The following is a 26,298-nucleotide window of genomic DNA, read 5'->3' as shown; positions in this document are numbered from 1 at the left end:
ATTATGTATTATAAAATTGAAGAAAAAAAACCTAGAACGATACATATCAATTTAAGGTAAGCACCATTGTATTATAATGAATAGTCCGATAAAAACGTTTTGAAGATTTTCGTATCTTTCAAATGTTATTGCGCCACACTAAAATTTCGAATTGACGCCACCTTTTTCCATGTCAATTTAGAATACTTATAGTCGGCACAACCTAAGAATTCCCATTTCACAGTTATAAATTGACCCTTTATAGATATATGAAAATTATTAAAAATTAACCTATAGTATATGTATATCCTTCGATTAGTTTTGTTATTTAGCCATGAACTCTTAATTTAAGTTTAAAGTTTTTCTTTTGAATTAATTTATGGTTATTAAGTAAATGTATTAGATATAATAACTGATAGCAGACCTAAATAAATAAAATACTTAAATTAAAAATTACCATAAGGCAATCAGTTAAACGGTAGGTCTTAGCTTCATAAATATAAGGGTCAATTCATAATTCTGAAATGTCATTTCTTTCATTGCGCCAACTACTTGGTAACCGAAGGCAGTTTTTTTTTAACAATCAGTTACAAATTTTGCTATAACCTAGGACGGACAATTGGACTATGTAGCAAAAAACGAGCTTGTTTGCTGTTGGAATGAGTGTCGGGCCAATTCAAGTTTAAGTTATGCGATTTGATTCAGATACGATACTGATCCGTCAGTGTCAAAAGTGACATTTTTGGCTAAAGAAATGTCACTTTAGACACTGACAAATCATTATCGTATCGAATTCAGATTGCACAACTAAAACTCGAGTTGGGCCGTGTGTCGCGCGTAGTGTCGCTGTCCCAGCACTGCCTTGCCAACGTCATTTCAAATCAGCACCTATGTACATACACTTTGCGTGCCTTTTTCTCTTCCATTTATTAATCGTACTTTTATTGTGCTACAGTGATCGGATTGGCAAGGCAGCGACTTCACCGACGACTAGGCATAAGATAGTCTATTTAAAGCTGGTATATTACGAAAAACATTTGATGAGTCATACGATAGGCAAACATTCAGAATTTCTGGAATTTTGGAGCTTTAGCTGCATACCTAGCTAGATTATCTACATATTTATTTTAATATAATATTGACAACATTCCTTGTATCTAAATCCAATTCATTTAAACGTGTATTTTGTACACATGTAGTGCATTATTATTTTCCATCGTATTTTCACGGAAACTTACGAACGTGTCTTGCTATTTCAGTCAGTCTCGGTACAAAAAGCACTGACATTGACCGAACTAGCATGACAAATACGAATGTTTCCGAGAATATACGTTGGAAAACAATAAAATTATGCACTACATCTGTATCTGATAAGTACTTAATTATCGTTTTCCAGAAATCATTTTAGACCTAACCAGTGTATTTCGTAACGTATACAGAACTTTGTCTTACTTATTGTAGGAGTAAGATTAAGGAGTACTATTAGAATATTCGAGGATATTCCTCGAAAATTGTAATATTGATAAAATCGGGTTTCATTCGTTTTGTACTATTTGAGTCAATGAATTAACAAACAAGTATTCCAATGTCTAATTTAATTCGTGAGGGTATATAGAAGAGGTAGGTAGGTGAGCTCATAAAGTGTGGCGCAACATGAAACCAAAAAGATGTGAAAATAATTACTAACTTTAAAATGCAAACTTTATGTAAGTTGCTTTGACTTGATATAGATAAGATATCTGAATAGTCCTCATGTTTAAATAGAACAGTACGGCTGCCATCAGTTTGGCACTGTCATAAACACCGTCGAGAACGTAATTTACTTTCTATACATCTCGCTCGTACTCGCATATTAGTGCAAACGAGATGTATAGAAAGTAAATTACGTTCTCGAAATGTCAAATGTCAGTTTTGACACTGTCAGTGACTCATGGTACGGGCTTAGGTTACAGAAATTCTAATTGTTAAATTCTTGTTTGTTATATAAGTATCCCAAATACTTACCTACTAAAATATTAGGCTGATTTATTTGAAAATGTATATTTATTTAATTTTTAACAAGCAGAAACGTCTGCGACCGATGCTATTAAGCTTGTTAGAATAAATTTAAAAGTGGATAAATTACTGTCTTGGGTGAGACTTGAACTCACGGCCTCTGTAATCGATACTCCAGCGCTCTGCCACTAATTAATAATAATTAAGTATTAATTAGTGGCAGAGCGCCACCAAATTAATTATCTTGCCAGTAATTTTTCCACTTTTAAATTTATTCTAAGCTTAAATTAATATTTGTCAATTGTTGTTTGGAATTAAAGGCCACCTTAAATAATAGGTGAGTAACCAACCTCACTTTTTAGGTGATACAAGATATACGAGTATGTACCTATACGCGAATGTACTCTTTTTTATGATTAACTTTTACATTAACAGCAACTCTAAAAATATGAAAAATAACCTGGTCTGCATACAGTCACCTGCAATGTGATGTTTCTCTTCGAAGGTCGCAAAATATGTGACACGCTCTTATGGCTTTACAAATAAGATCGTGTAACATATTATTGCAGGCGACTGTACAATTGTCAAATGGAACTTTAGCTCCATAACACCAGATTTTTTTGCGATTTCAGTGTTGCTTTCAAAACAAATAATGTTTACAGTAATGAATACATTCGCTTATAAGTATATACAATTTTTTATCACATAAATCAATCAATTAATTTTAGTATTTGGGATTTAGAAAAACAGGAATAACACAGTCATGTCTCTTAATTTCACGTATCGGGATGCACAAACCAAAAACTTTCCTGCTGCATATTTTTAGGAAATGCGTGTTAAAAACGTTTTTTTTTTTACAGATAATACTAATTTTAAATATCATTACAGTTAGGTTACCGTCATTTTAAATTTCAACCTACGTATTATCCGAAACATGTTGCCCTGAACTGAAACAAAACTTTAAATTTGTAAACGTGAAAGTAAGCAAGCAATATGAGTAATTGTGTTCAAACACGAGTAACCATAAAACACCTTAAATCATAATAACATAAAATATGCTCTAATTTATTGATTAAATTGTAAATAAAAAATTAGTTCTACGCTTAACTATCTATGTAACATTAATTATTAATAATTATTTATATGAACATAATAAGAAAATATCCAAACAGTTTCTGTATTTATTTTAGCATAGTATACCTACATTATAATGTAATTAAAAGAAAATTAAATAAATTTTTCATGCCACACATGACTTTGTTTTGTATTTTTTCTTAGGGACAAAATAAAATTTCAGATTTCTCCCTGGTGATGGTGGGAGCAGACCGAGTAACAATCATGCTAACAATGCTGGTAAGAGATCACTGTGTCGTGGTACGATAACGATCGGCCACTTTATTTAACATATCTCATCATGTGTTTTAGTGACAATGGAAAAAAGGAACCTGATGGAGGTGAGTAGGTATAGGTACTTGTTTTTTATGCAGGAGTTTAAATATTACAGTGTTGCTACAAGACAAACAGTAAAAAATATTTTCCAAACTGGATAATTCAGCCGAATACGAACATTGGAAAACATGGCTGAATATCGAATAATCGGCCCATCTCAGTTTGTAATTAAATAACACGGATTGAGTCCCATTCTTAACTGCTTCAGTTCATTTATAAAATAAGTAATATCACCCTAGTCATTAGTATTTATTGTCACTAAATTAGAATTTATCTAAGCTAACTTTGCACGAACTTGGACATGACAAAGTGAGGGAGTGTCATTATAAACGTTATATCTTCATAGAATTTTGATATTAATGATGAGATGGTCACATTTTGTCGTTACAAATGCCAAACAGAGTAAGCCCGATCCGATTACGGAGAAATATAGCAGTGAAAGTGATCTCAACGCCATCTAGAGAAGTAAGCGGGTACTACAGTAGAGTTTTTGCATCAGTTCACGTCGATAGTACGTCTCATTCAAGAAAGGTAGCGGTTGTGTTGCAGTTGAATGAACAACAAATAAAAGAAAAGAATAACAACAACAATACAAAGACAACAGACAAAATTATATAAGGTTAGGTGTAATAAGAGGAACTATGGGGCAAGAAACTAAATATTGTAGGAAAAATAAACAGTCAAAGATACTTAAAGGTATTAAAAATTAATTAAATCTTAGGTAATACTAAAAATAAAACGAACGCATAAATAAAATTTACTTAAAAATATGACCACGTAATCTATGAACACGTGTCAACCCAACACAAATATTCGTATTATCTCCCCATAAGGCTAGGTTCACACGGCGTTTATTTTGTCCCGTACGGTGTATTCGGGTAATTCCGGAAATCGGGTAATCCCGAAAATCATTGTAAAATCTCTCATATTCCGTTGTAGTAAGAGTCAGCTTTCGGAATTATCCGCCACTATTCGTCGTTCGGAAATACCCGAGTACACCATCTATACCTTAGACTCGGTTTTATCGAATACCGTAATGACAGCAAAAATTGTATTACGCAATTAGACAATTAATTGTCTAACGAAATGTATTGAAAATGTTATCGTCATCTAATTTACCAAACGTTCGTTGTCAAAATAAATTATCGGCGTAAAAATCGTTGGCAAGTGAAATTCGGGTAATAAATTTGTCGAAAAGGCAGAACACTCGTTTTAACATTATAGTCGCAGTTATTTGTATGACTGTGACATCAAGGGGTTGTTAGTAAATATAAACTAACAACAAGTGACGATGAGAGAGCGTGTAGGTGCGATCGAAGTCTGCTCATATATAACCGGGTGATAAAACCCCCTTAAATGTTACCGTAAAATGTGACTGCATTGCTCCTTTTGGACGCCAATGGCCGATATATCCGCACCGTAGGTTCAACGCCAAAGACCGATTAATCGGTCACAGACCACAGCGCAACATCGACCTACGTGCATACACATAAAGTTCAACTTCAGTTTTGACACTTCAATGATGTGGCGTCTGAGCGACAGGTTTTGTGTTTGACACGGCGTGGAAAAGGTTAAAAGCGTCACATAGGGATTTGATGGCTTTTCCCATAGCCATTGAGATAAGTAATCATAAAAAGACTACTTAGGTGCCATTAATAATTGAATATAATAGACTCTGTTTAATGAAAGTAGGGACTATAAAATGGAGGCAAATTAAATGGTGTATAAGGCGATAAAACAATAATGATAGGTACTTACTTGGTTTTTTTTCTTACAGTTCAATACATATTAAATATGCGAATTTGGCTCTTATTTGTCTGCAGCAATGTTTTCATGGCTAATCCGATAAAAAAAGTTGATGACAGAATATATCTGGACAAAATTGTAGGCGACTCGAGTGCGAGATAATATATGCATTAAGATCTCCCTTTAGGAATAATATCGTGTAAAATAACCGTACGTACTCTAGCAAAATCATGATATTTTCGGAAATAGTTACTTTAGTTTGAATATGCAATATATTGCATATCAAGTTACTGCGGCGTAGGTACTAATCTATTGAAATAATTATACTATTATATCGAGCATAAGTACGCTGCTTTCGTATCGTAAATCACTCCTCTCTTGTCTTGTTTTTCTATAAATTAATCAATCTTAATATCAGTATCAGACGCGAATTTCTTTTGATACTTCTATCATAATTTATTATTATTACTTGTATGTCTTTCCCATCACGAAACAATGGTGTTCCGGACCTTTGGGAGGCATGCGCGGAGCCGAAGCTAGGACGTAGAGGTCTTTTTGATACTTAAATGAAATGAAAGGGGTACACCGAGCGGATGTTGCCTTTGCCTGTGTCGTGGGACGCACGTAGAGACAGCAAACGCATTATTGTTATTTATTATTATTATCTTTGTTTATTTTTCTTCTTAGTTTAGGAGTTTAAAATATGAGTATATAATACAAAATACATGTAAACATAATAATATTAAAACGTAACCTAGGGTACCGCCAGCAGCGACCCAGGGCCCAAGCTCCCGGTGATGAACGCTGCAGAGAGATGAACCGCCAGACTATCTGCGCCGTGTCCAATACTACAGCCTTCTGTATCTGACCCTTGATCTAGCCATCCAGCGAGTCTCTCAAGGTGTTAGTCGAGATTCTTCGCCATGAATCGCGAACACGACTATCGAGACAATTTAATGATCGTCGAATCAACATCCCACATGGCGGTTATATCGTGAGCTAAGTCTAGGTTCTTACTGAACTTGTCCTTTTCGGCTTTCGCGAGATTCTCATCACGCACGACCCGGCGCTGCAATCGATCTATCATCAGTGTGTCAGGCTTATTGGCTACAAAAGTGTAGGGTACTATCTGGGAGTTGAAATAAGAAAGCAGAGGTCCTTAATTAGGAACGTGGTGCTGAAGAGCGAGCCATGCCTTGGACCTTCCGTAGGCGCGCGGAATACAATTATAATAATCCTATCAGTGCTGATAGATCGATCCCAATAGAGCGTAACCCAATAGTTCTTGTAAAGTGGCATTTCGCGATCCACAAAGTCGTATAGGCATAGACTAGGAATCCTCTAGACAGAGTTTAGAGCAATTATTTCATGAAACCGATGCTGCCAAAAATACTGGGGTGCGGGGGACGAGGTGAGCGAATCCCGTGCCGTGATTGGTCCGTTCAAAGACACGGACCAATCACGGCACGGGATTCTGACACTTGACTCGAAGATGGAGTAAAACTACCGTATATTTGTGGCGGAGGGGGTAGCGTTACTATGCGCAGTTTAGAGGATGTCTTGTCTGTAGTAAGCTGTTTCTATACAATTATAATAATCCTGTCAGTGCTGATAGATCTACCCCAATAGAGCGTACCCAATAGTTCTTGTAAAGTGGCATTTCACGATCCACAAAGTCGTATAGGAGAACAAGATTATGGAGACCAGAGATTATAGAGAAATAATTCCTGAGATCGCAACCTGGCGGTTGTAGACATTTTTGCCATTTAGGAAGCCGCGACTCCATACTTCCGTGGATCACAATTTGCTGTAGCCAATATCTACTACTGATTGTAGATTTTGATAACTTTTTCATCATTTCGTGGACTCCTTGTATCTCTATCATATCATATCATATGACCGGAAACGCCATAAAATGTACTGCTATTCTATGACATATGTAACTGTATCCACAAAAGTGATTCGGAGCAAACACTCAAAATAAAGAAACATGTAAGTACCTATTAAATAATGCAAACTATGTCGTCAATTTGTTAAAATTTGGCTCTTCTGTTTTCACAAAATGTCAAAACAAACATAGAGACTGTTATCAGAAGGTGCTTGTTTATATATAAGTAAGCAACTTTACTTATTCCTTCTTTCATTCGGCTATAGTTATGTCGATTAGAGTCTATGCGGAAAGAGAAGAGTTGTGGAATGTATTGGGCCCCATACATTCCACGACACTTTTCTTTCGGCACAGACTCTAATAAAATACTTATTTACAATTTGTACCTACTAAGTTTAAAGTAATTGATTCGAAAATGCTATTCAAAGAAACAATTAAACCAACAATACATATTGCTAATAGCCATTGACGTATAAATATCTCAGTACTGGCCTTACGGGCAATAAGAATGGGGCATGAATGGGGCCAGTACAGCGGTGTGACACCGCTACAACGCGATTGGTTGATGAGTTCGCATCACGCGCGCGCGGCAGCGCGATTGGTCGCAACTAGTTGCGTCAGACTGCACGATTGGCTCGAATTCGTGGGTGACACCGCTAAACTAGTACCATTTTTAGTGCAAGTAAGGTCAGTCCTGAGATATAAGTCAATGCTAATAGCAGACGGTCGCTGCATCAAAATGCAGCGTCAGTGACCATAACCAGGCGTGTCTCACTCTGCGATTTCGTCGCTTTGCTACAGGTAGCTAAAAGTACATCCGTTCGGCCCCAATTTTGGGGAAAGCCATAAGCCGCGCGTGGCGCTGTCGCCATCTAGCGGCCATATCTGTGCTGATCGTAACAGACGCGTTTTGTTAGAGAGTGAGTCTTCTGTACTTAGTACTATTATTTATTCTGTTCCATAACTTTCAATATGTAGTTCATTCTGGTGCAGCAACGTCTGACCCCTCCTGCTTGCAAGTTTGAAAACCTACAGACCCGTTGATCAAGTATCCTAACTCCAAAAATGTAGCTGCTATCATCTGAAATGAAAACAAACGCCAGCTGATACAATATACAGCGCCTAGCAAATATTAATCATTCAAGACTACGAAGTGGTAGAATTAGTTTACGAATGACTAACAAACGTGGAATGAGATTTACCTTGCCGGCAAACGATTGTTAAATTCATTTGGTTGACAGCCATATTCGAACTTTAAAAAACGTCAAATATTAGATATCGAAACAATATGGATTGGATATGTCAGTGTCAAACAAGTGTCAAAAGTGACAGTTCTTCAAACAAAAACGTCACTAGACTTATATTGACCGGGATATGAACCGTGATTACCTTTCGTTTTGTTTTCGAGCTCCCGATATTTCGACGCAGTTACATGCATCTTGTTCACGGGTAACTGAAGATAGCGGGTGGGTGTCAACGTCACTTTTGACACTGACATATCCAATCCATATCATTTCGATATCTAATATTTGACGTATTTTAAAGTTCGAATATGGCTGTGAGCCTGTTCCGCCGTTGTTTACAGGTTTGTTTATTAGTAAACAAGTGGTGTCAGCAACTCTATAGCTGTCCCGTCACAGCCCACCGGCCCGCAGTCATCTCTCGCGATTCGCATTACCTACCTGGCTTTCGATCGGGCCACACCACTCACTTATATCTATCTTATTATGATAGTCTAACTTATAAATAAAAGTTTTAGTAGCAGTTGTTTTGTTTAACGTGCGTGAAAGATGCAGTTGTCCGACGTCGTCTGTTTAATATTTTTAACGGTGAGTTTTTATTATTTAATTATATCAAAATAGTACCTACCTCTCAATTATGTATTAAGTATGTTATTGCAAGAATAGGTGTAGGTATTTTGTGCGCTGCTCTAAAAAACCTATTTTTTTTTAAATCAAATAGCTTTTTTGTAATCTTGAACGAATGTGGAAAATTACATAGGTTCCACATTTTATTCAAATGTAACTAGGGAATGCAAATCGGTTATTTTTTGTATGGAAATAACCGCGGTTTCGGTTAATAACCGATTATTTCCATACAAAAAATAACCTAAAATAATCGATTTGCATTCCCTAAATGTAACGGAAAAAAATATCTATAAAAGAAGCGGCTCTAGTTCTACCATATTTGTACCTGTGGCTTACACATTTTGCAAATTCTTTAAAATAAGCCAAAACTAACCCATAAAAAGAAAACTAGGTAAGTACTATTTTTGTACATCTATTTAAATGGGTATAGATTTAATTACACAGACTTTAAATGTTTTAAGCCATTACGATGGATTTCAAAATAAGCACAAAAAAAACATTAAAATAATATTTAAAAAAGTTTATATGAAGTATCATGGAAGTATCTACACAATAGGGAGGGAGTTTACTGCAATGTTCTGCCACCAGAGTGCAGCTCTGGCGCACATACCTACATCCTAAACCATAGAGATAGAGTAATAGTTTTTTGACAAGTTTTCACAGGTAAAATAATCATCATGGCATCTTGAATTCTTGACCACATTATCGTTGCAGTATAATATTATGTCGCGGCCAGATCATAGAATTTGGTAATTTCATAAAATGCCATTTTAGAATTCATCCCTACATGATATGGTTAGGTTTGGTTTGACTTTTTGAAATGATAAATTGTAAGATCACGACATATAAATTTAACGTAAAATATGCATAGCATAGTATTTGCCCTTGTTCCAAATTAAAAGTCGTATAAATATGACGTTGTAACGGGAACCTCGGACGTTTCGGAGAGCAAGCAAGTTAACTGTCACTGAGCCATAGCAAACAGCTTAAGACAAACAAATTCCGTCACGGACTAAACTTGTTTGGGACCACTTTTACCGTTCCATACAATTATCTACGGTATTTTTTAAATATGTACTACCGTAAAATGGGGTGAGTAGGGTTCGCGGGGAGAGTTGGGTTATGAATGGAGAGAGAAGGGATGAAGGGGGTGAGATGGGATTTTAAGGCTACTGCTACAAAAACATTTTATTCCAATTTAAAATGGAGCTATAGTAATACTATCATAAAAATATCTATCCAACAATCTTCCAAAATCACCTTTGTATGAAATCCCATCTCACCCCAATTACGAGGGACTACGGGGATTTCCTGTTTATCTTCAAAGTTATGAAATGGAACTACCCAAAATAAAATAAAAACTAAAATACAAACGTCCGGAACACTTATTATATATATATACACCATTCAGTTTGCATATGTAAAAATAAAATGTTATCGAGGTTTGGATGTCAGTTTTGCCCCTACTCACCCCATTTTACGGTATATGTAGTAAAAAAAAGCGGCCAAGTGCGAGTCGGACTCGCCCATGAAGGGTTCCGTATTTAGGCGATTTATGACGTATAAAAAAAAAACTACTTACTAGATCTCGTTCAAACCATATTTCGGTGGAAGTTTACATGGTAATGTACATCATATATTTTTTTTAGTTTTATCATTCTCTTATTTTAGAAGTTACAGGGGGGGGGGACACATTTTACCATTTTGGAAGTGTCTCTCGCGCAAACTATTCAGTTTAGAAAAAAATGATATTAGAAACCTCAATATCATTTTTGAAGACCTATCCATAGATACCCCACACGTATGGGTTTGATGAAAAAAAATTTTTTGGGTTTCAGTTCGAAGTATGGGGAACCCCAAAAATTTATTGCTTTCTTTTCTATTTTTGTGTGAAAATCTTAATGCGGTTCACAGAATACATCTACTTACCAAGTTTCAACAGTATAGTTCTTATAGTTTCGGAGAAAAGTGGCTGTGACATACGGACGGACAGACAGACGGACAGACAGACAGACATGACGAATCTATAAGGGTTCCGTTTTTTGCCATTTGGCTACGGAACCCTAAAAATACTAAAGTAATTACAGTTTTAAGAAATAAAATTGAATTTGAATCCATTCGGATTGTACGTACCTACAATATTATTATCGTCACATAATCGCCGATACAGTTTTAGCGAAACCTCAATTGATGGTTAAGTACCTCTACAGTCGATTTTGGACCGTAAAGTTTTGTTTTCTTAGATGCGTTAAATATAATACAAATACTATTTATTGCACATCTTAATACTGAAAACAATATGATGCAAGAAACGCTAAAAAGCGATCTCTTCCAGCTTCCAGACAGCCTTTAGGTACCGGAATTTAATAAATTTGTCATATGAGTAGGTGTACCGAATGCAATCTATTCCTAAAACCTATTCCTAAAACAAGAAGAAATCTATTCCTAAAACCATTATTATTAAATAAATTCCTCGCCCCTAATTTATATGAAAATTTTATCAAACGACCTAACAGTTAAAAGTAGGTGGAAATAGAGCGCAACTTACCACAAGTATGTTCCAAGGAACAATTATGCCTAGCGGCGTCGCCCGAGACATAAGTGCATACTGCTCCATACATTTCAGCTCTTAACCTTTTGGACGCCAATGACCGATATATACGCACCGCAGGTCCAACGCCAAAGACGTATTAATCGGTCATAGACCACAGAGCAACATAGACCTAGGTGCATATGCATAAAGTTCAATTTCAGATTTGACACTTCGGTGACGTGGCGTCTGAGAAACAGCTTTTGTGTTTGACACGGCGTCGAAAAGGTTAAATACTTCCCCACTAATTGAGCTCGACCAAATGTATAACATCCTTGAGTGGCCTAAAACAGTCCGCGGCCTAAAACACAACAGCCAGCGCAAGCAAATTATTTTTAAATGCTATCATAAGCGCGTCATATAATCTATCATATAATCTGAGGCACAGTTTGACTCGAGAAAGTAACGTGGCTGATCATATTGTTACTTTTGTGGTAGATGTCAAGACAGAATACAAGCCGACATGTCAAAATTCAAAATTTTTGTCAGAGTCCCTCTAGTCTCGAGTCAGTGATGTTGGGCTCTGACACTCATGGTTAATGACATAATAGCACTATCCTATACATATATTAATTATTATTCTTTTCATTATAGATATGATTTCAAATACGTTTTTTTAACTAAAGGCTAAAGTATAGATACTGGTAGGTATTAAAGCAGATTGTTTACGGGTAATTAAGTCGGATTGCTGATTGAAAGCCAGTCTCGTGCGGTCCAGTGGCTGGGTCAGTGTAAGGATTAAATTACATACGCATGGAAAGGCACCACTTGCCGATAAGTTGTTACAGATCTTATGTTTTGCACTTGGAAAAGGAGTTATGATACCAAAACTAGTTAAATAGCCGGCATAGCGCCCTGTCCATGTTGGTAGAGAGCGTTTTAACAAGTAAGATTTTAAATATTAAAGCCACTGTTTTTTAAATCCAATTCGTTAAATACAGGCATTCATTAAGATGGTTTTTAAATCATGTGGAAATAAAATTATTGTTTACGTCGGTGTGCATCAAAACTAAGGTTCTTTAAGCATTCTTGTCGCATGCAGTAACTAGAGAGATGTTCTTCCATAAAATTCCATCAAATTTTGTGTAAATATAACAATATAGCATAGCAAATTGATGTTATTGGTTAGTTTTCAACAATGCAACTTAAATACCTATTCACTTATGTACATCACACGTATAGGACATAGTTTATTTTGTGCAATATTTTAGTAGCATAAGTATATGTTGACCTTTAGCGTAGGTACAGTTAACTGACGTCAGTTAAAGTTTATGAGCATATTAATGCTACTCTGCTAAGCGAGAAAGGCATTTTTTAGTTTTGACCCATAATTTTAGCTCGTAATACGTACCTACCCATGGAAAGAAAGCGCGGTCAAATCAGCTTTCGTAAATTATAACGTCATTTTGATATTTTAAGTTACTATAATTCTAAGGGCGATGTTCAACTTCTTTCTATTCAAGGTTAAAGGTCTTTAACCTTGAATAGAAAGAAGTTGAGGTACCTACTTTATAATTCCTGGCACAGTTGTAAATGGTTATGGATAGAACCTTTAAGACTAGAATCGTACTCTACAAGAATATTAACTGAACTAAACGTCTATGAAAAACAGTTTTTGTATACATACACTATACAGTCACTACAAGAAGCACGCGGTTAAATTCAAAACGTCTTGTTCACTAAAACAAACATTGTATTTTTTAGAGCTACATGGTCGCGTCTTGGCAACATTTTACGTAATGAAATGTTTTTGGTGGGATTTCTATTGAATAAACCTTCGCAAGTATTCCTTAAAATTGGATTTAACGCATGCTTACATCGTAATCTTAGCGACACTCATAGGTTATAAGTTATAACAATCTGCGCATAGCACTACAAAACGAAAGTGCACACGCATGGTATGAAATGACACCACTTTAAACTGTTACTGTTACAGCGATATCGTCACAGTCAAGTGTGAAGTGGCAGTTTTTTATTGGTTCTCAACTGTAGTTTTACAGAAGATTAATACAATTTTAGTGTCCTTTTGGCTTATTGGTACCTAATAGTACCTATATACATACCTATGTTGGTAAGTAAATAAATCACAGCGATATTTTGTACTAAGAGAATGAGACAATTATTGGTTACACTGGTCACTATCACTTCACATGTCAAATCATTCTGAAACATAAGCAAGTAGCTGTCTATAATTAACCTAACAACCATGTCGTAACCACGTAACCCTAACCTATGCTGCACTTTTCCATAACCGGCGAGAACGTTCTCACTTTCGCCGAGAAAACTGCGCCGTTTAACGAAAACGTAACGATATGTTAGCTAGTTGGTTGGTCGTTGGCGTTAATAGTCCTTGATCAACCGTGAGTATGGTATTATGTTGTATGGCAATTAGCCTCGGTGCACATAGCTTTGTTTGCTTTGACAGTTAAGATTCTGTACCAACAGTGGGTATTCCCATTAAATACTCATATTAAATAAATAAATAGGTTAAATAGTAGTTTATGCAACAGTGATATAATAAGGGTTCTTAAAATTCAAGGGTCGAAGTTACAAAACGAGACGTAGTCGAGTTTTGTAAAAAAAGACCCGAGAATTTTAAGAACCAATTATGAGCTGTTGCATACATTACTTTTTCTATGACAGCTGCAGCAAAAAAAAAAAAAAAAAAAAAAAAAAAAAAAAAAAAAAAAAAAAAAAAAGAGATTATTAAAAAAAAAGTTATTATTAAAAAAAAAGAGTTATTATTAAAAAAAAAGAGTTATTATTTAAAAAAAATTGAGTTATTATTTAAAAAAAAAAAGAGTTATTATTGTAAATAAAAACATACCTCTTTCAATCAAGATGATCGGAACTTGTATCTTTAAAAAAAAAAAGCAGTTGTATTATACTCATAAGATGACTGCTAGCAGTCATCTTATGAGCCTATAGACAAATCATTCAAATGACATTGCTTTACGAGGGGCGTTCAAAATATTCTCGGTATTGATATCTTACGACCTCTTCTAAAATTTCTTTCGTTACTGGCCGCTAAGGTTTATTCATTGACATTAAAAAAAAGTATAATTCGAACCGAGATAGTCTTTTGTTTTTCTGCAATTGCTGAACAAACATGAACATCCTGTGCGAATTGACAATGTTAACTAAATTAGAACATCGATGCGTGATAAAATTCTTGACAAAACAGGGTAAAAATCAAAAAACCATAAAAGAGGAAATGGATTGTGTTTACCGTGAGTCTGCTCCTTCTTTATCTACCATTCAAAAGTGGTCAAGCTAGTTTAAACGCGGAAGGGAGAGTATTGAAGATGACCCTAGACCTGGCCGGCCTGTAGTAGCTACTTCACAAGAAAATATTGATAAAGTGGAAAAACTTATATTGGAAGATGGTCGAGTGAAGGTAAAATCTATAGCACAAGTAACCAATCTCTCTATTGGTACCGTACATGATATTATACATGACCATCTTAATATGTCAAAAGTAAGTGCAAGATGGGTTCCGCGAATGCTGACTCGGCTTCAAAAAGACATGCGTGTAGCTTGTTGTTCCGATTTTATTGACCTGTGCGGTGAAAATCCTGATGAGGTGCTGCAAAGAATAGTTACTGGAGATGAAACCTGGGTTCATCATTATGACCCAGAGAGTAAACAAGAGTCCATGCAGTGGCACATTAAGGGTTCAGCTCATCCCAAGAAGTTGAAGGTCATCCCTTCAGCTGGCAAGGTCATGGCCACGATATTTTGGGATTGTGAAGGAGTATTACTAATCGATTATAAAGAAAAAGGTGTAAATATCACAGGACAGTACTACGCTAACATTCTACGTCAATTAAAGGATGTAATTAAAGAAAAGAGGCGAGGAAAGTTAACCAAAGGTATTCTGCTTCTGCATGACAACGCCCCCGTCCATACTGCTCATATTGCCAAGGCAGCTATTGTTGAACGTGGGTTTAAAACTGTTCCTCACCCACCGTATAGTCCGGACTTAGCCCCCAGCGACTTCTTTTTGCTCCCCAATCTTAAAAAGGATCTGCGTGGAAATAAATTTTCTGCCGATGAAGCATTGAAGGCGGCAGTGGAGGAGCATTTTTACACGAAAGATAAAAAATATTTTTACGAGGGATTAAAAAAAATAATTGATCGATCTTTTAAGTGTATGAACATATATATATTCAATATACTCCATATTGAAAAATAAAAATATCAAACTTTTCGTACTTGTTTGTTTTCATTCTCATACCGAGAATATTTTGAATACCCCTCGTAGATATCACTGTCAGTCATTTAATTGACACATTTAAGTGCTGGAGTAGAAAAAAGCTATAAAAGGTTTTGCCCGCCTGGGAATTGATCTAAAAAATTACATTATATAATTTCCCTACTTTTGGTTGAAAATAGATTTAAAAAATTTAAGTAAGTAGACTACACGTCCTACGTTACCATCTTAACCGTTTTCAACTTTTCATATTAGTAGTTTAAGTACGTACCTATACCTACCTATGTAGCACCTTCTTGTGATGGTTAACTCTTGACGGTAACCTTCTAGACTTTGAAAAACGGAAATTATTTCTTCTTAAGCACCGAGATGTTTGATGAAGGTGGACATTTGCGGAGCGAAGACTCCATCGACGGATGTGACGAGGGGAGTGAAAATTGCGTGATTACAATGTAATTAATGAAAAATAAATATTTTCTTGAATCGTCCGTCCTTGTGTGTTCACCAGCAACCATAAGCTATCCCGTTCATAGCTAAAACGTATTATTAATTAACTGCAACATTTATTAATTTAATAGGTGGTATCGGTAGGCATTCTATTTGCCTACCACTATAACTGTCCTTGCACTTTCACCACATAATTAGATGAATACGTCTTCCCATCCTCTTTCATCAGCGTAACACCTTTTATAACGTTCATTACTTGTTAAGTTACGACATACCTAAATACCTACATGTGTGAGGTAATTTATGTAGTATAATAAATTTGAACAGTCTGTCGGGTCTTGCTGTCCGTCGTGAACTGATCTTATTTTGTCATGTCGTGTCGTTGTTAGAGAAATTTTATCCTGAATAATAATACTATCGATTAGTATAATAAAATAGGGAGTTTGTTTGTTTGTTTTGTTTTTTTAATTTTAGTTCGTTCGAGTCCCGGGCGAGGCAAGCGAGTTTTAGAAAATGCTGGAATGCCTCCTTTAAGTAAAATGAGCCAGCTTAAGGATTTAAGTTAGATTCCCTCCAGGGCCCGACTTATCTTTCCACACTGTATACATACCCATATTCGATATATACAATATACATATTCGAACCCGGGACCTACTGCCTCATAGGCAGGGTCACTACCGACTAGGCTAGGAGGCCGCAAGTTTAGGGATTTGCGTATTCAAACTACGCGCGGCTCAAGAACTAAGGCGATAACCGGTTCTAAATCAATTCGCTACACTTCATGGCTTGAGGATGAGGACCCTCCATTTCATTCTAATAAAATCTATTTACATTGGAGATTTCTATCTCCCACGCAATTACAACTCGTGTGCGACTGAGGAAGAATCGGTAATCTCTAGTTAATAATTATGTGAAAATTCATTGTGACATTGTCGCGAACATGGAATATCCCAAGAACACTTTTTTACTCGGAAACAAAACTGTTAGTTTCTTTGGATACCATTCAGGGCAGATTGATTAAAAATAATAAAATAAATAAATTAAAAATAAAAATTAAGTAGGAGTTGGACAAGACAGTTTAGTTAACATTTACTTAAGTAGGTATAATAACATGCTAAGTATTTTACGTCTACGTGTGGTGGCCAGCAAGCTGGATTGCCCGGTGACAGCAGGCAATCTAGACTGCGTAGTTGTATGTTTAGTTATTAGTTTGTATTTTAGCCGTAAGTAATACTAACGTTATTTTTAATTGCTTTGTTTTGTTTTGATTTTTGTTACTAACCAATGATATGGACGATATTATGTCTGAAATAGAAAATTTCAATTTCAATTTCTATTCAATTTAACTTTAACCCTTTACCAGGCTAAGGGATATATATTTCCCACTTACGGCACTTCAAACATGTGTTCTGTTTTCGATGAATAAGACTGACATTCGATTGTCATTTTTGAAATGACAGTCTGGTACCTAAAGGGTTAACCTATGACCTATGACTATGAGATGTTCAAATGATTTTCGAGAAAATGTTTAGAATATTAGCGTATGTTTGATTATTAACAACATACTGAGTATACTGACATTTATTCAACAAGTAACGGTACTCATAGGTTACACACACATTGTGGATAGATGGCGCTAGTAGTAAGTAACATACATATAAATCATTTTTGATTATATGCCAATAGTTTTATTAGCATATTCAGAGAGCGAACACTTCACCCTCAATATGTCTGGTTTACCTGGTTTAGAGAGGGGTCAGTGGCAACTATATTACGACAATTCTATGAAGACAATTTTGACTGTCGGATGAAATAAATTGGTAGGTACATACCTTAAAATGAAAGAGGATTAAGTATTTTTTAAAAAATAATGCTTCTTTTTGTTACATAATCTTGCACAATTAAGTAACCATAATATTATTATGTAATATACTTAATAGTCCAGTAAATTTGTCGAATTTTGTAACGTGGCTCTTTTGCGTCAAATCCGGTAGTTCTGATTTTTTGCAGACTTATTTATGATGTTGACCCAATTAATAATCCAGGTTTGTGACCTCGAGCATCGAAAGCAACTTAATCAAATTTCGAAAAAACCGAAACCCTATCAGACTAGTTTTTGATAGTACCTTTTTAGGGCGTTTTTAAAGAAGACTAAGTTTTCTACAATACGACACTAGAATTATCTCTGTAGATTGAATAGTTTCCGAGATAAAGCCTTTAAATTTTTTTAATGTTTTGTAATTGAATTCGTCGGCTAAAAGTGAATGCTGTGAGTATGCACTTTTGTCTCAGGCGATGCCGCTTGGCACGATTGTTCCTAACGTTTTTAATACTTGTGTTGGTATGCAATTTATTACACTAGATCAGTGCATGGTTGTTAACCCTACGTCCAAGAACAACTGATGGTCCTTAGAAAGCACCAGAAGTTGTCCACAGAATAGACGTACAATCCTGGGTTGACTTTATTCGCCATAGCTACTAACTTCCGAACAGGTGGTCCCCCGTATTTTTTTTTTCGTTTATACGTATTAGCTAGCCTCTAAAAACCAGGGATCGGATACCGGTATTATTTGTATGGGAACGGAAACGGTATTTTTTCGTTCTTTGCTAATTACTTCATTTCTAATTGGGCAATCTAATAATACGAAGTCGTAACCTAAAAACACAACTGAGTGCTACATTTAGAGAATAAAATAAGTCGAAAAATACTTATGGTTATATCTATTTTTGCAAAAAACCGGTTCCGATCCCTGCTAAAAACAACCATGTCAACTTAGTCCATTTTTCCACATAGGTACACATACATAGGTTTATTTCCGTTTCACTATAATTACAAATGCATTTGAAAAATTTAATATTATTAAAAATAATCAAAAAACGGAATCGACACAAAACTATAAGGTAAGTAATTATCCAACCTGCTCACCAAATTTCAGGAGAATCCGTTGAAAAATGCGACCTGTAGTCGAGAACATCAAGACATACGAAAGATTTTAGCTGAAATAGAGACCTTCACTTTCGCTCGGTCAAAGAATGTGTCTTGAAAGCTAGAGATGCTTAGGACCCGATTCGGATATTGAAATAGACATCTATTAGATATCTTTTAGACATCACCAAGATACGATAACGATATGTTTAAGATCTAACCTGTCAAATTTGACATTTCCGCGATTCTGGAGATACTCTTGAAAGGTTTCCACAAGATTAGAAATCCAATTCACATCTAATAGATATCTAACTCTATCGAACGTAAAAGTGACATTGGTTGCCCGAATTGCGCTGCAAAAGAGAACTAGCTGATATCTAAACTATAACGTATCTAGAATGGATCTAGTACGTGTCGTCCCTTGTCGGATCTTGAAGTTCGAATACGGCAGTTAGACACTGCGGCATGCAGCAAGTAGTTACAGTAAAATGCAAATAACGGTTTAATAATTAACAGTCGTGGCTGCGGTCGCGGGTGCTCGAACCCATTTCCTACCTTTGCCTTGAGAGGAAGCATTCAATTCATTTCCTATTATATCAAAAAGGTGATATCGTGACGTTTAAAACTTATGAATTGTGTAGTATATCTTTATTATTTCATTTTCTCTATTATTACTAAAAATGTAATTATTTATAATTATTAATTAGGGAATTATACACCGTGGGCTGGTTAAACCCGACAGATATTAAGGGTGTATTCTTGACCGCATTTAATTTTAGTAACTAAAATGTCATACAAATTTATCTGAAATCGGTCTTGCTTTAGAGATGATGACAATTCGTGTCTGTAATAACTTAGTGAAAACGCCTTTTTGGGTGCGATGCTGCCACTATGTGACTTACTTACCTTTACGGCTACCATCAGTTTGGCATTGACATAAACGCCATCGAGAACGTAATTCACTTTCTATACATCTCGCTCGTACTCGTATATTAGTGCCAACGAGATGTATAGAAAGTAAATTACGTTCTCGATAGCGTATATGTCAGTTTTGACACTGTCAGTGACTCATGGTACGGGCTCTTAGACATACCTACCGGGCTACCGTAAGTGACATGCATTGAAGTTTTAAAGGAAACGCTCATTTTTTTTCTGTTAATAAAAAAGAAACTATTTTTTATTAAGAAAGAACGTGTCGTGTGCAGAAAATGTAATTTTTTTTTACCAAAACTAATTATAAGTAACATTTTTGCTCATTATGACCTCAGGAATGCGTGGTTAAAATCTGTTGGGTTTTACCAGCCCACGGTGTACATCCTAGAAACCCGTGTTTTTGGAATTTCATTAATAAGCAACACAGACACGAGTTTAAGAAAGTTAATCAACTTCTAAACAGTATTCACTTTATCGCGTAACAGCTACAGAAAAGGGCGTAATTTAAATACGGAGGTATGCGAGTTACGTCCATCTTTACGCACGGAGGCGTGTGTGGTGCTGTCGCAATGGCGAATTTCTCCTGTTTGTATAGTGACCCCCGGGATCACGATTATCATACAGATAAAGACATACACATCCGAGACTTGAATACTACGTGCACATGTAAGGAGTGTCATGTTGTATGAAAAAATAAATAAATATTAGGTGTGGCGTTGTGTATCCATGTTTACTTTAAGTTACCAACAGGTAGGTTTTATTGTTAAGTACCGTCGTATTTTAAGATTGATAAAATTCTGTTCATGCGTAATAAATACCTAATGTTCATTTAAAATCGACTTAACTTAAAATATTGTCTTTTTTTTCTACACTAATAAATAAATATTATAGGACAATTTTAAACATATCGACCTAGTCCACCCACAGTAACCTCAATAAGGCTTGAGCTACAATCTTTTATTTTATAAATGTAAAGATGATGATTTTATCTGCTTAAATAATGAGCTGCGAAGATATTAACACTTCATGGCTGATCGGTGATCAGTTATTTCGCGCCAGAATAAAAACCAAATGCATCATGAGATCCATCTCCGTAATCGTAAAAATATAAAAACTGAAACAAACATGGCAAAGAATGCAAAATGACGAATCATCTAAAAGTGAAACTGGGCCGTTGCTGTCACGCAGCTACTGCTGTACTTATCAACATCATAAGTTTAAGAGGCAACAGGAGTGGTCATTTCTCCATACAAACGTACTCACAGATTAATATTGTCAATATCTGTGTCGGACCGTTTTGCTTTTTTTGAAACTTTTGTTTTTTAAGGCGCTAGTAGCCAAAAAAGCAAAACGGTCCGACACAGATAATTTCATAATCAATTAGATTTCCAAATTTGGTTACGATTGGTTAAGTTTTGGAGGAGGAAACAGTCGAGTACGAAACCTCGATTTTTGAGATTTTTACGCAGGATTTTTCGCCTTGTCCTTATCGCACTAGTTTCAGGAGCCGCTTCCGTTAGCGAGACGGGTATATTTACCTAAAATATTTAAATCTCGGCTCCTGTTTCGTCTTAATAACAAAGCGCTAATTGTAACACATTCCTGAAATGTTTAAATATACGAGTATTCGTCACGATTTTTGCTAAAATATTGGGTGTTTGTTTTGATAAAAGTAATATTTATTTAATTGTGTTAATATCGATATTCAGAGACAAAAGTTATATTTTGAATTGAGCTGTCAAATCATTAAAAGATTTGAAGAAATACATATATGTACGTTATATTGTATGCAGTGCCTCATGACTTCATGACTCAAAAAGTTACATAATTATGGAAATTATGTAACTAGTAGGTAACATACCTACTGGTAGTCAAAATTTTATTTGTCACCAACTGCACAAACTTTTACTCTCTTATGGTTACTACAATGTGTAGATCACTAACTATAATAGAGGAGGAAATTCGTTATAAGTAGTTGATTTGTTATGTCTATCTGTTAGCTTATTTGTTTCTTCGTTAACTGTTATCTTCACACAAGTTTTCACTTTCTAACTGACTGCAAGGAAGAAAAAAAAAAACTACCAAACATTGGGCTTTTGGAAAAAAATTACAGGTAGTGAAAACCATACTGACACCCAACTTCAAGAGTTTTTAAATCATGGCATACATCCGATTCGGAAATCCTAATTGCTACAATTAAAACGTCTGCCACAACATACATTGTTATAACAACCACATATTGCAGACACGTATTTACAGTTACTTTCTGTAAATCTCAATTAATTACACGACAAAGACGCATTCCCGACGAGGTTCTCGAAAAAAGTAAATCACGGGTGTCTGAGTGTGCGTAACTGTGTGCTTCGTTTTTATAGAAGATGTGCACAGTTCCATATACAGGTCGGGTCCGAATAACCCGACAAGCTTTATCTGTAACCGGTCAAGATCATGTCGGGCCATACTCAGTGTAAGGTTCCGTAGTTACCCTTCCGTCATAATAGGCTAAACTGGAGCTATTACTTAGTACAGAAGATTGTTAACAAAGTGATGAAATTATGCTTGATGCCTATCACCCAGTTAAAAATAGTTATTTTCGATACAAGTGCGAAAAAGAGGAAATTCGAAACGAGTGGCGATAAATTAAAACACGACCGAAGGGAGTGTTTTAAATCGACACGAGTCGCGAATTACCTATTCGCACGTGTATCGAACAACGTTTTACAGTACATATGGCACTTTAAAGTCTCGACATACGCACGAAAAGTGCTATTTTACGCACTAGTGCGGAAAAGTAGCCCCATATGTACTGTAAAATACTTTTCATATCAAATACGAGGAAACCAAAAAGACAAAGCAAATTTGCATAATCAGTTATTAAAATTTATTTATTTATTTATTGTGAGCATAGGCTCACCAGTGGTTTGCTCAGCAGTGGGACATAATAGTGTGTCCCACTGCTGGGTAAAGGCCTCCCCCCTCTTCCTCTATTCATCCCGGTTCTGAGCTATATCTGGCCAGTCGCTCAAAAAGGAGTCTAAGTTATCCCGCCATCGCCGACGAGGTCTGCCGGATCCGCGGTTTGACTCGTGGGGCACCCACTCCGTGGTTATCTTGGCCCACAAATCATTCGGCATGCGGCAGACATGACAGAAGAAATAAATTTATAAATATATGGCCATGATTTTTTAGGGTTCCGTACCAAAAAGGTACAAAAGGAACCCTTATGGTGCGACTCTGTCCGTCTGTCAGTCCGTCTGTCACATCGCTAAATATCTCTAGAACTACTTAAGCTATCGATTTGGAATAGTCATGAATAAAGCTAACCCAGACGCATTAAAAGTTTAATTTTTTTACATTTTTATTAACTATGGAAAATGCCCAATATGAAAGGGGGCGAAATTTCAAAGTCTAGTTACTAGATCAAGTGGGGTATCGTTAAAAAAAGCTCAAATTACGTTAAATTCCAAAACTATTTTTTTGAAATACCATTCCCCCCGCCTTATCTCCGAAGTTATCCATAGAAAAAATTGACATTTATCTACATGAATAATGCTAAATAACTTTAAAAATCCATATTTAAAGAAAAGGTTAAAGTTCTTCCACCACCATGTACCAAACAAGCCAAAGGCTACAGTTAGGTGCAAAACTGTCCCAACTTAGAATCTTAGTAGAATGTGGAGAAATTGATACCAAGCAAAGGTATACCTACCTTAACTATACGTATATGATTAATATATAATAGTACTCCTTGAAATTCGATACAAATGCCTATCACTGGACAGTTTTGCACCTAACTGTAAATAAGAAACGGCAAAATATGATACTAATTCAGAACTGAAGCACAAAGGAAAAAGCGGCCAAGTGCGAGTCGGACTCGCCCATGAAGGGTTCCGTATTTAGGCGATTTATGACGTATAAAAAAAAACTACTTACTAGATCTCGTTCAAACCAATTTTCGGTGGAAGTTTACATGGTAATGTACATCATATATTTTTTTTAGTTTTATCATTCTCTTATTTTAGAAGTTACAGGGGGGGGGGACACACATTTTACCACTTTGGAAGTGTCTCTCGCGCAAACTATTCAGTTTAGAAAAAAATGATATTAGAAACCTCAATATCATTTTTGAAGACCTATCCATAGATACCCCACACGTATGGGTTTGATGAAAAAAACATTTTTGAGTTTCAGTTCGAAGTATGGGGAACCCCAAAAATTTATTGTTTTTTTTTCTATTTTTGTGTGAAAATCTTAATGCGGTTTACAGAATACATCTACTTACCAAGTTTCAACAGTATAGTTCTTATAGTTTCGGAGAAAAGTGGCTGTGACATACGGACGGACAGACAGACGGACAGACGGACAGACGGACAGACGGACAGACAGACAGACAGACAGACATGACGAATCTATAAGGGTTCCGTTTTTTGCCATTTGGCTACGGAACCCTAAAAAGGCTTACACGTCTTTCCTTTTCAATATTTGTCCTGGTAGCAAAAAAGTTGGTAAATAAAACGAAATAACTACAATAAAATAAAACAAAATAAAAATAAAAACATAACCTCCCTAAATATAGTAGTACCTAATACTTACTCTAAAAAGATAATAAAATATCATCCACTGATCCAAATCATCCTTCACTTCATCTCATCACGAAAACACGCTCTTGAATCCCTAAGATTCGGTAAGATTGAGTCTAATGCCTTTAATATAAAATCTTCCGCATAGGTACAGATAGTCCCTAGCATCTATCAATTTTCTCGTAAAAAAGGAACGTACCAGTGCGAAAATGATTAATTATGTTCCTAATAAATAGTTATATATACCTACCTAAACCGAGTTGCCAAACGAACTTCCAGGCTTAAGTGAGTCGTGACAAAATGTCGGGACAACGCTAGCGTTTCTAGGAACATCCTGATATTCATGTTCAACAAAACACTTGTCTTACTAATGATATTCCACAAACTCTCAATATGCCCCATGAGTTAAAAATTAAAAATTAAAGTCGCCTAATCCCCAAATACCTTTCACATGAATTTTTAAGACACACGCATAAATTCTTGAACTGTCAAGTTAATTCTCATTTTTCTCCTTTACAGATAACGGTCGCAGTAACATGCATCGGAGCAGAGAGCACAAAGCAAGAGCTAGTTGAGAAAAGAACCGGTCGGCGGGCCAAAAGAGAAGCAATATTAATAACTGGGTATCCACCAAATACCTTCAAAACGGGTAATTCCAATCAACGGGCAAGTAAGCTAAGATACTGGCATAAGAAACCGAAACGTGGCTCGCTCAAACCAATGTACGGGACGCCGCCATCTCCCCCTAACCGATTGACTGTTAAAAAATATAAGATGAAACAATTACGGTCTAAGTATAACAAATATAATAAACGAAACGCAAAACCAAGATACCAATCGGCAAAACCCTATTACGGTCGACCGCCACAGCGGCCGCCTAAACCACGGCCTCAGTCATACTACCCACAAGAACCTGTTGGTTTTGGTGAACCTCCTAAAGAATTAGCACAAGAATACGTGCAACCACCGAAACAAAGCTATGGAGAACCCCCTGTAGATTCTTATGGAAATCCTTTAACGAACAATTTTCCGACGGGATTATCAACTTTCGAAAACCCCAGCAACAATTTCGCTGACTTTGACCAACAGCAGTTCCAATCACTGAACAGCTATAACCAAGATGCCAACACAGATGCTTACAATGCCTATTCCAAACATCATCCAGTTTATGCTAAGCCCGAAATAGAAGAATATGAGCACGTGGAACCGCAAAAGTTTACAGAATTCAAATTCGATTCTTATGCAGATATATATAAACAACACCCAATAAAGGAATATCAGCCTACCAAACAAATTAGCAAACATCATGATTCACAGAGTATTCACAAATATAGACCTTTGAAAGGCAAGCCCAAAGCGAACGAGTACGATAACCGTGACCATGTGATTGTGGGAGGTCAGTACGCAGAACCGCCTGGCCGTCTTGTTCCAAATTACCACCACGAGACCCCGCACTACCAAGGGGACGAAGGAGTACAAGACAGTTACATTGAACCGGCACTTATTTCATCCACCTCTATATCGCCATATATTAACTACAAACACAGTAATATGGCCTTCAGTCCGCAAAATTTGAACGACGCCTTCAGCCCTTTCATCAATTGACAGGCGTACCATGCAGTAGTTTTGATATTGCCTTAAAATATTCAAGATCATCAAAAAACAGGTGTCTTTAAAAACTGTC

General features: G+C 36.0%; 1 protein-coding gene across 1 annotated transcript; it reads left to right on the top strand.

Annotated features, from left to right (window-relative positions):
* The first annotated feature begins 8,722 nt into the window (after positions 1–8,722).
* On the top strand, positions 8,723–26,235 carry LOC134648440 (uncharacterized). Its single transcript, XM_063502964.1, has 2 exons — positions 8,723–8,886; positions 25,134–26,235. The coding sequence occupies exons 1-2, from the start codon at positions 8,848–8,850 to the stop codon at positions 26,217–26,219; spliced, it is 1,125 nt and encodes a 374-aa protein (XP_063359034.1). The 5' UTR covers positions 8,723–8,847; the 3' UTR covers positions 26,220–26,235.
* Positions 26,236–26,298: the final 63 nt, after the last annotated feature.

The sequence above is a fragment of the Cydia amplana genome, chromosome 1 (assembly GCF_948474715.1).
Source record: "Cydia amplana chromosome 1, ilCydAmpl1.1, whole genome shotgun sequence".
Taxonomy (NCBI): domain Eukaryota; kingdom Metazoa; phylum Arthropoda; class Insecta; order Lepidoptera; family Tortricidae; genus Cydia; species Cydia amplana.
Note: the sequence above shows the minus strand (reverse complement) of the source record. Positions and strands in the feature narration are given on the sequence as shown.

What these genes read in the sequence shown, in the direction of transcription:
- LOC134648440 (XM_063502964.1), top strand. Translation starts at nt 8,848, where the DNA reads ATGCAGTTGTCCGACGTCGTCTGTTTAATATTTTTAACG. An exon ending in TCTGTTTAATATTTTTAACG is followed by an intron (nt 8,887 to 25,133) that starts GTGAGTTTTTAT and finishes TCTCCTTTACAG; the next exon opens with ATAACGGTCGCAGTAACATG.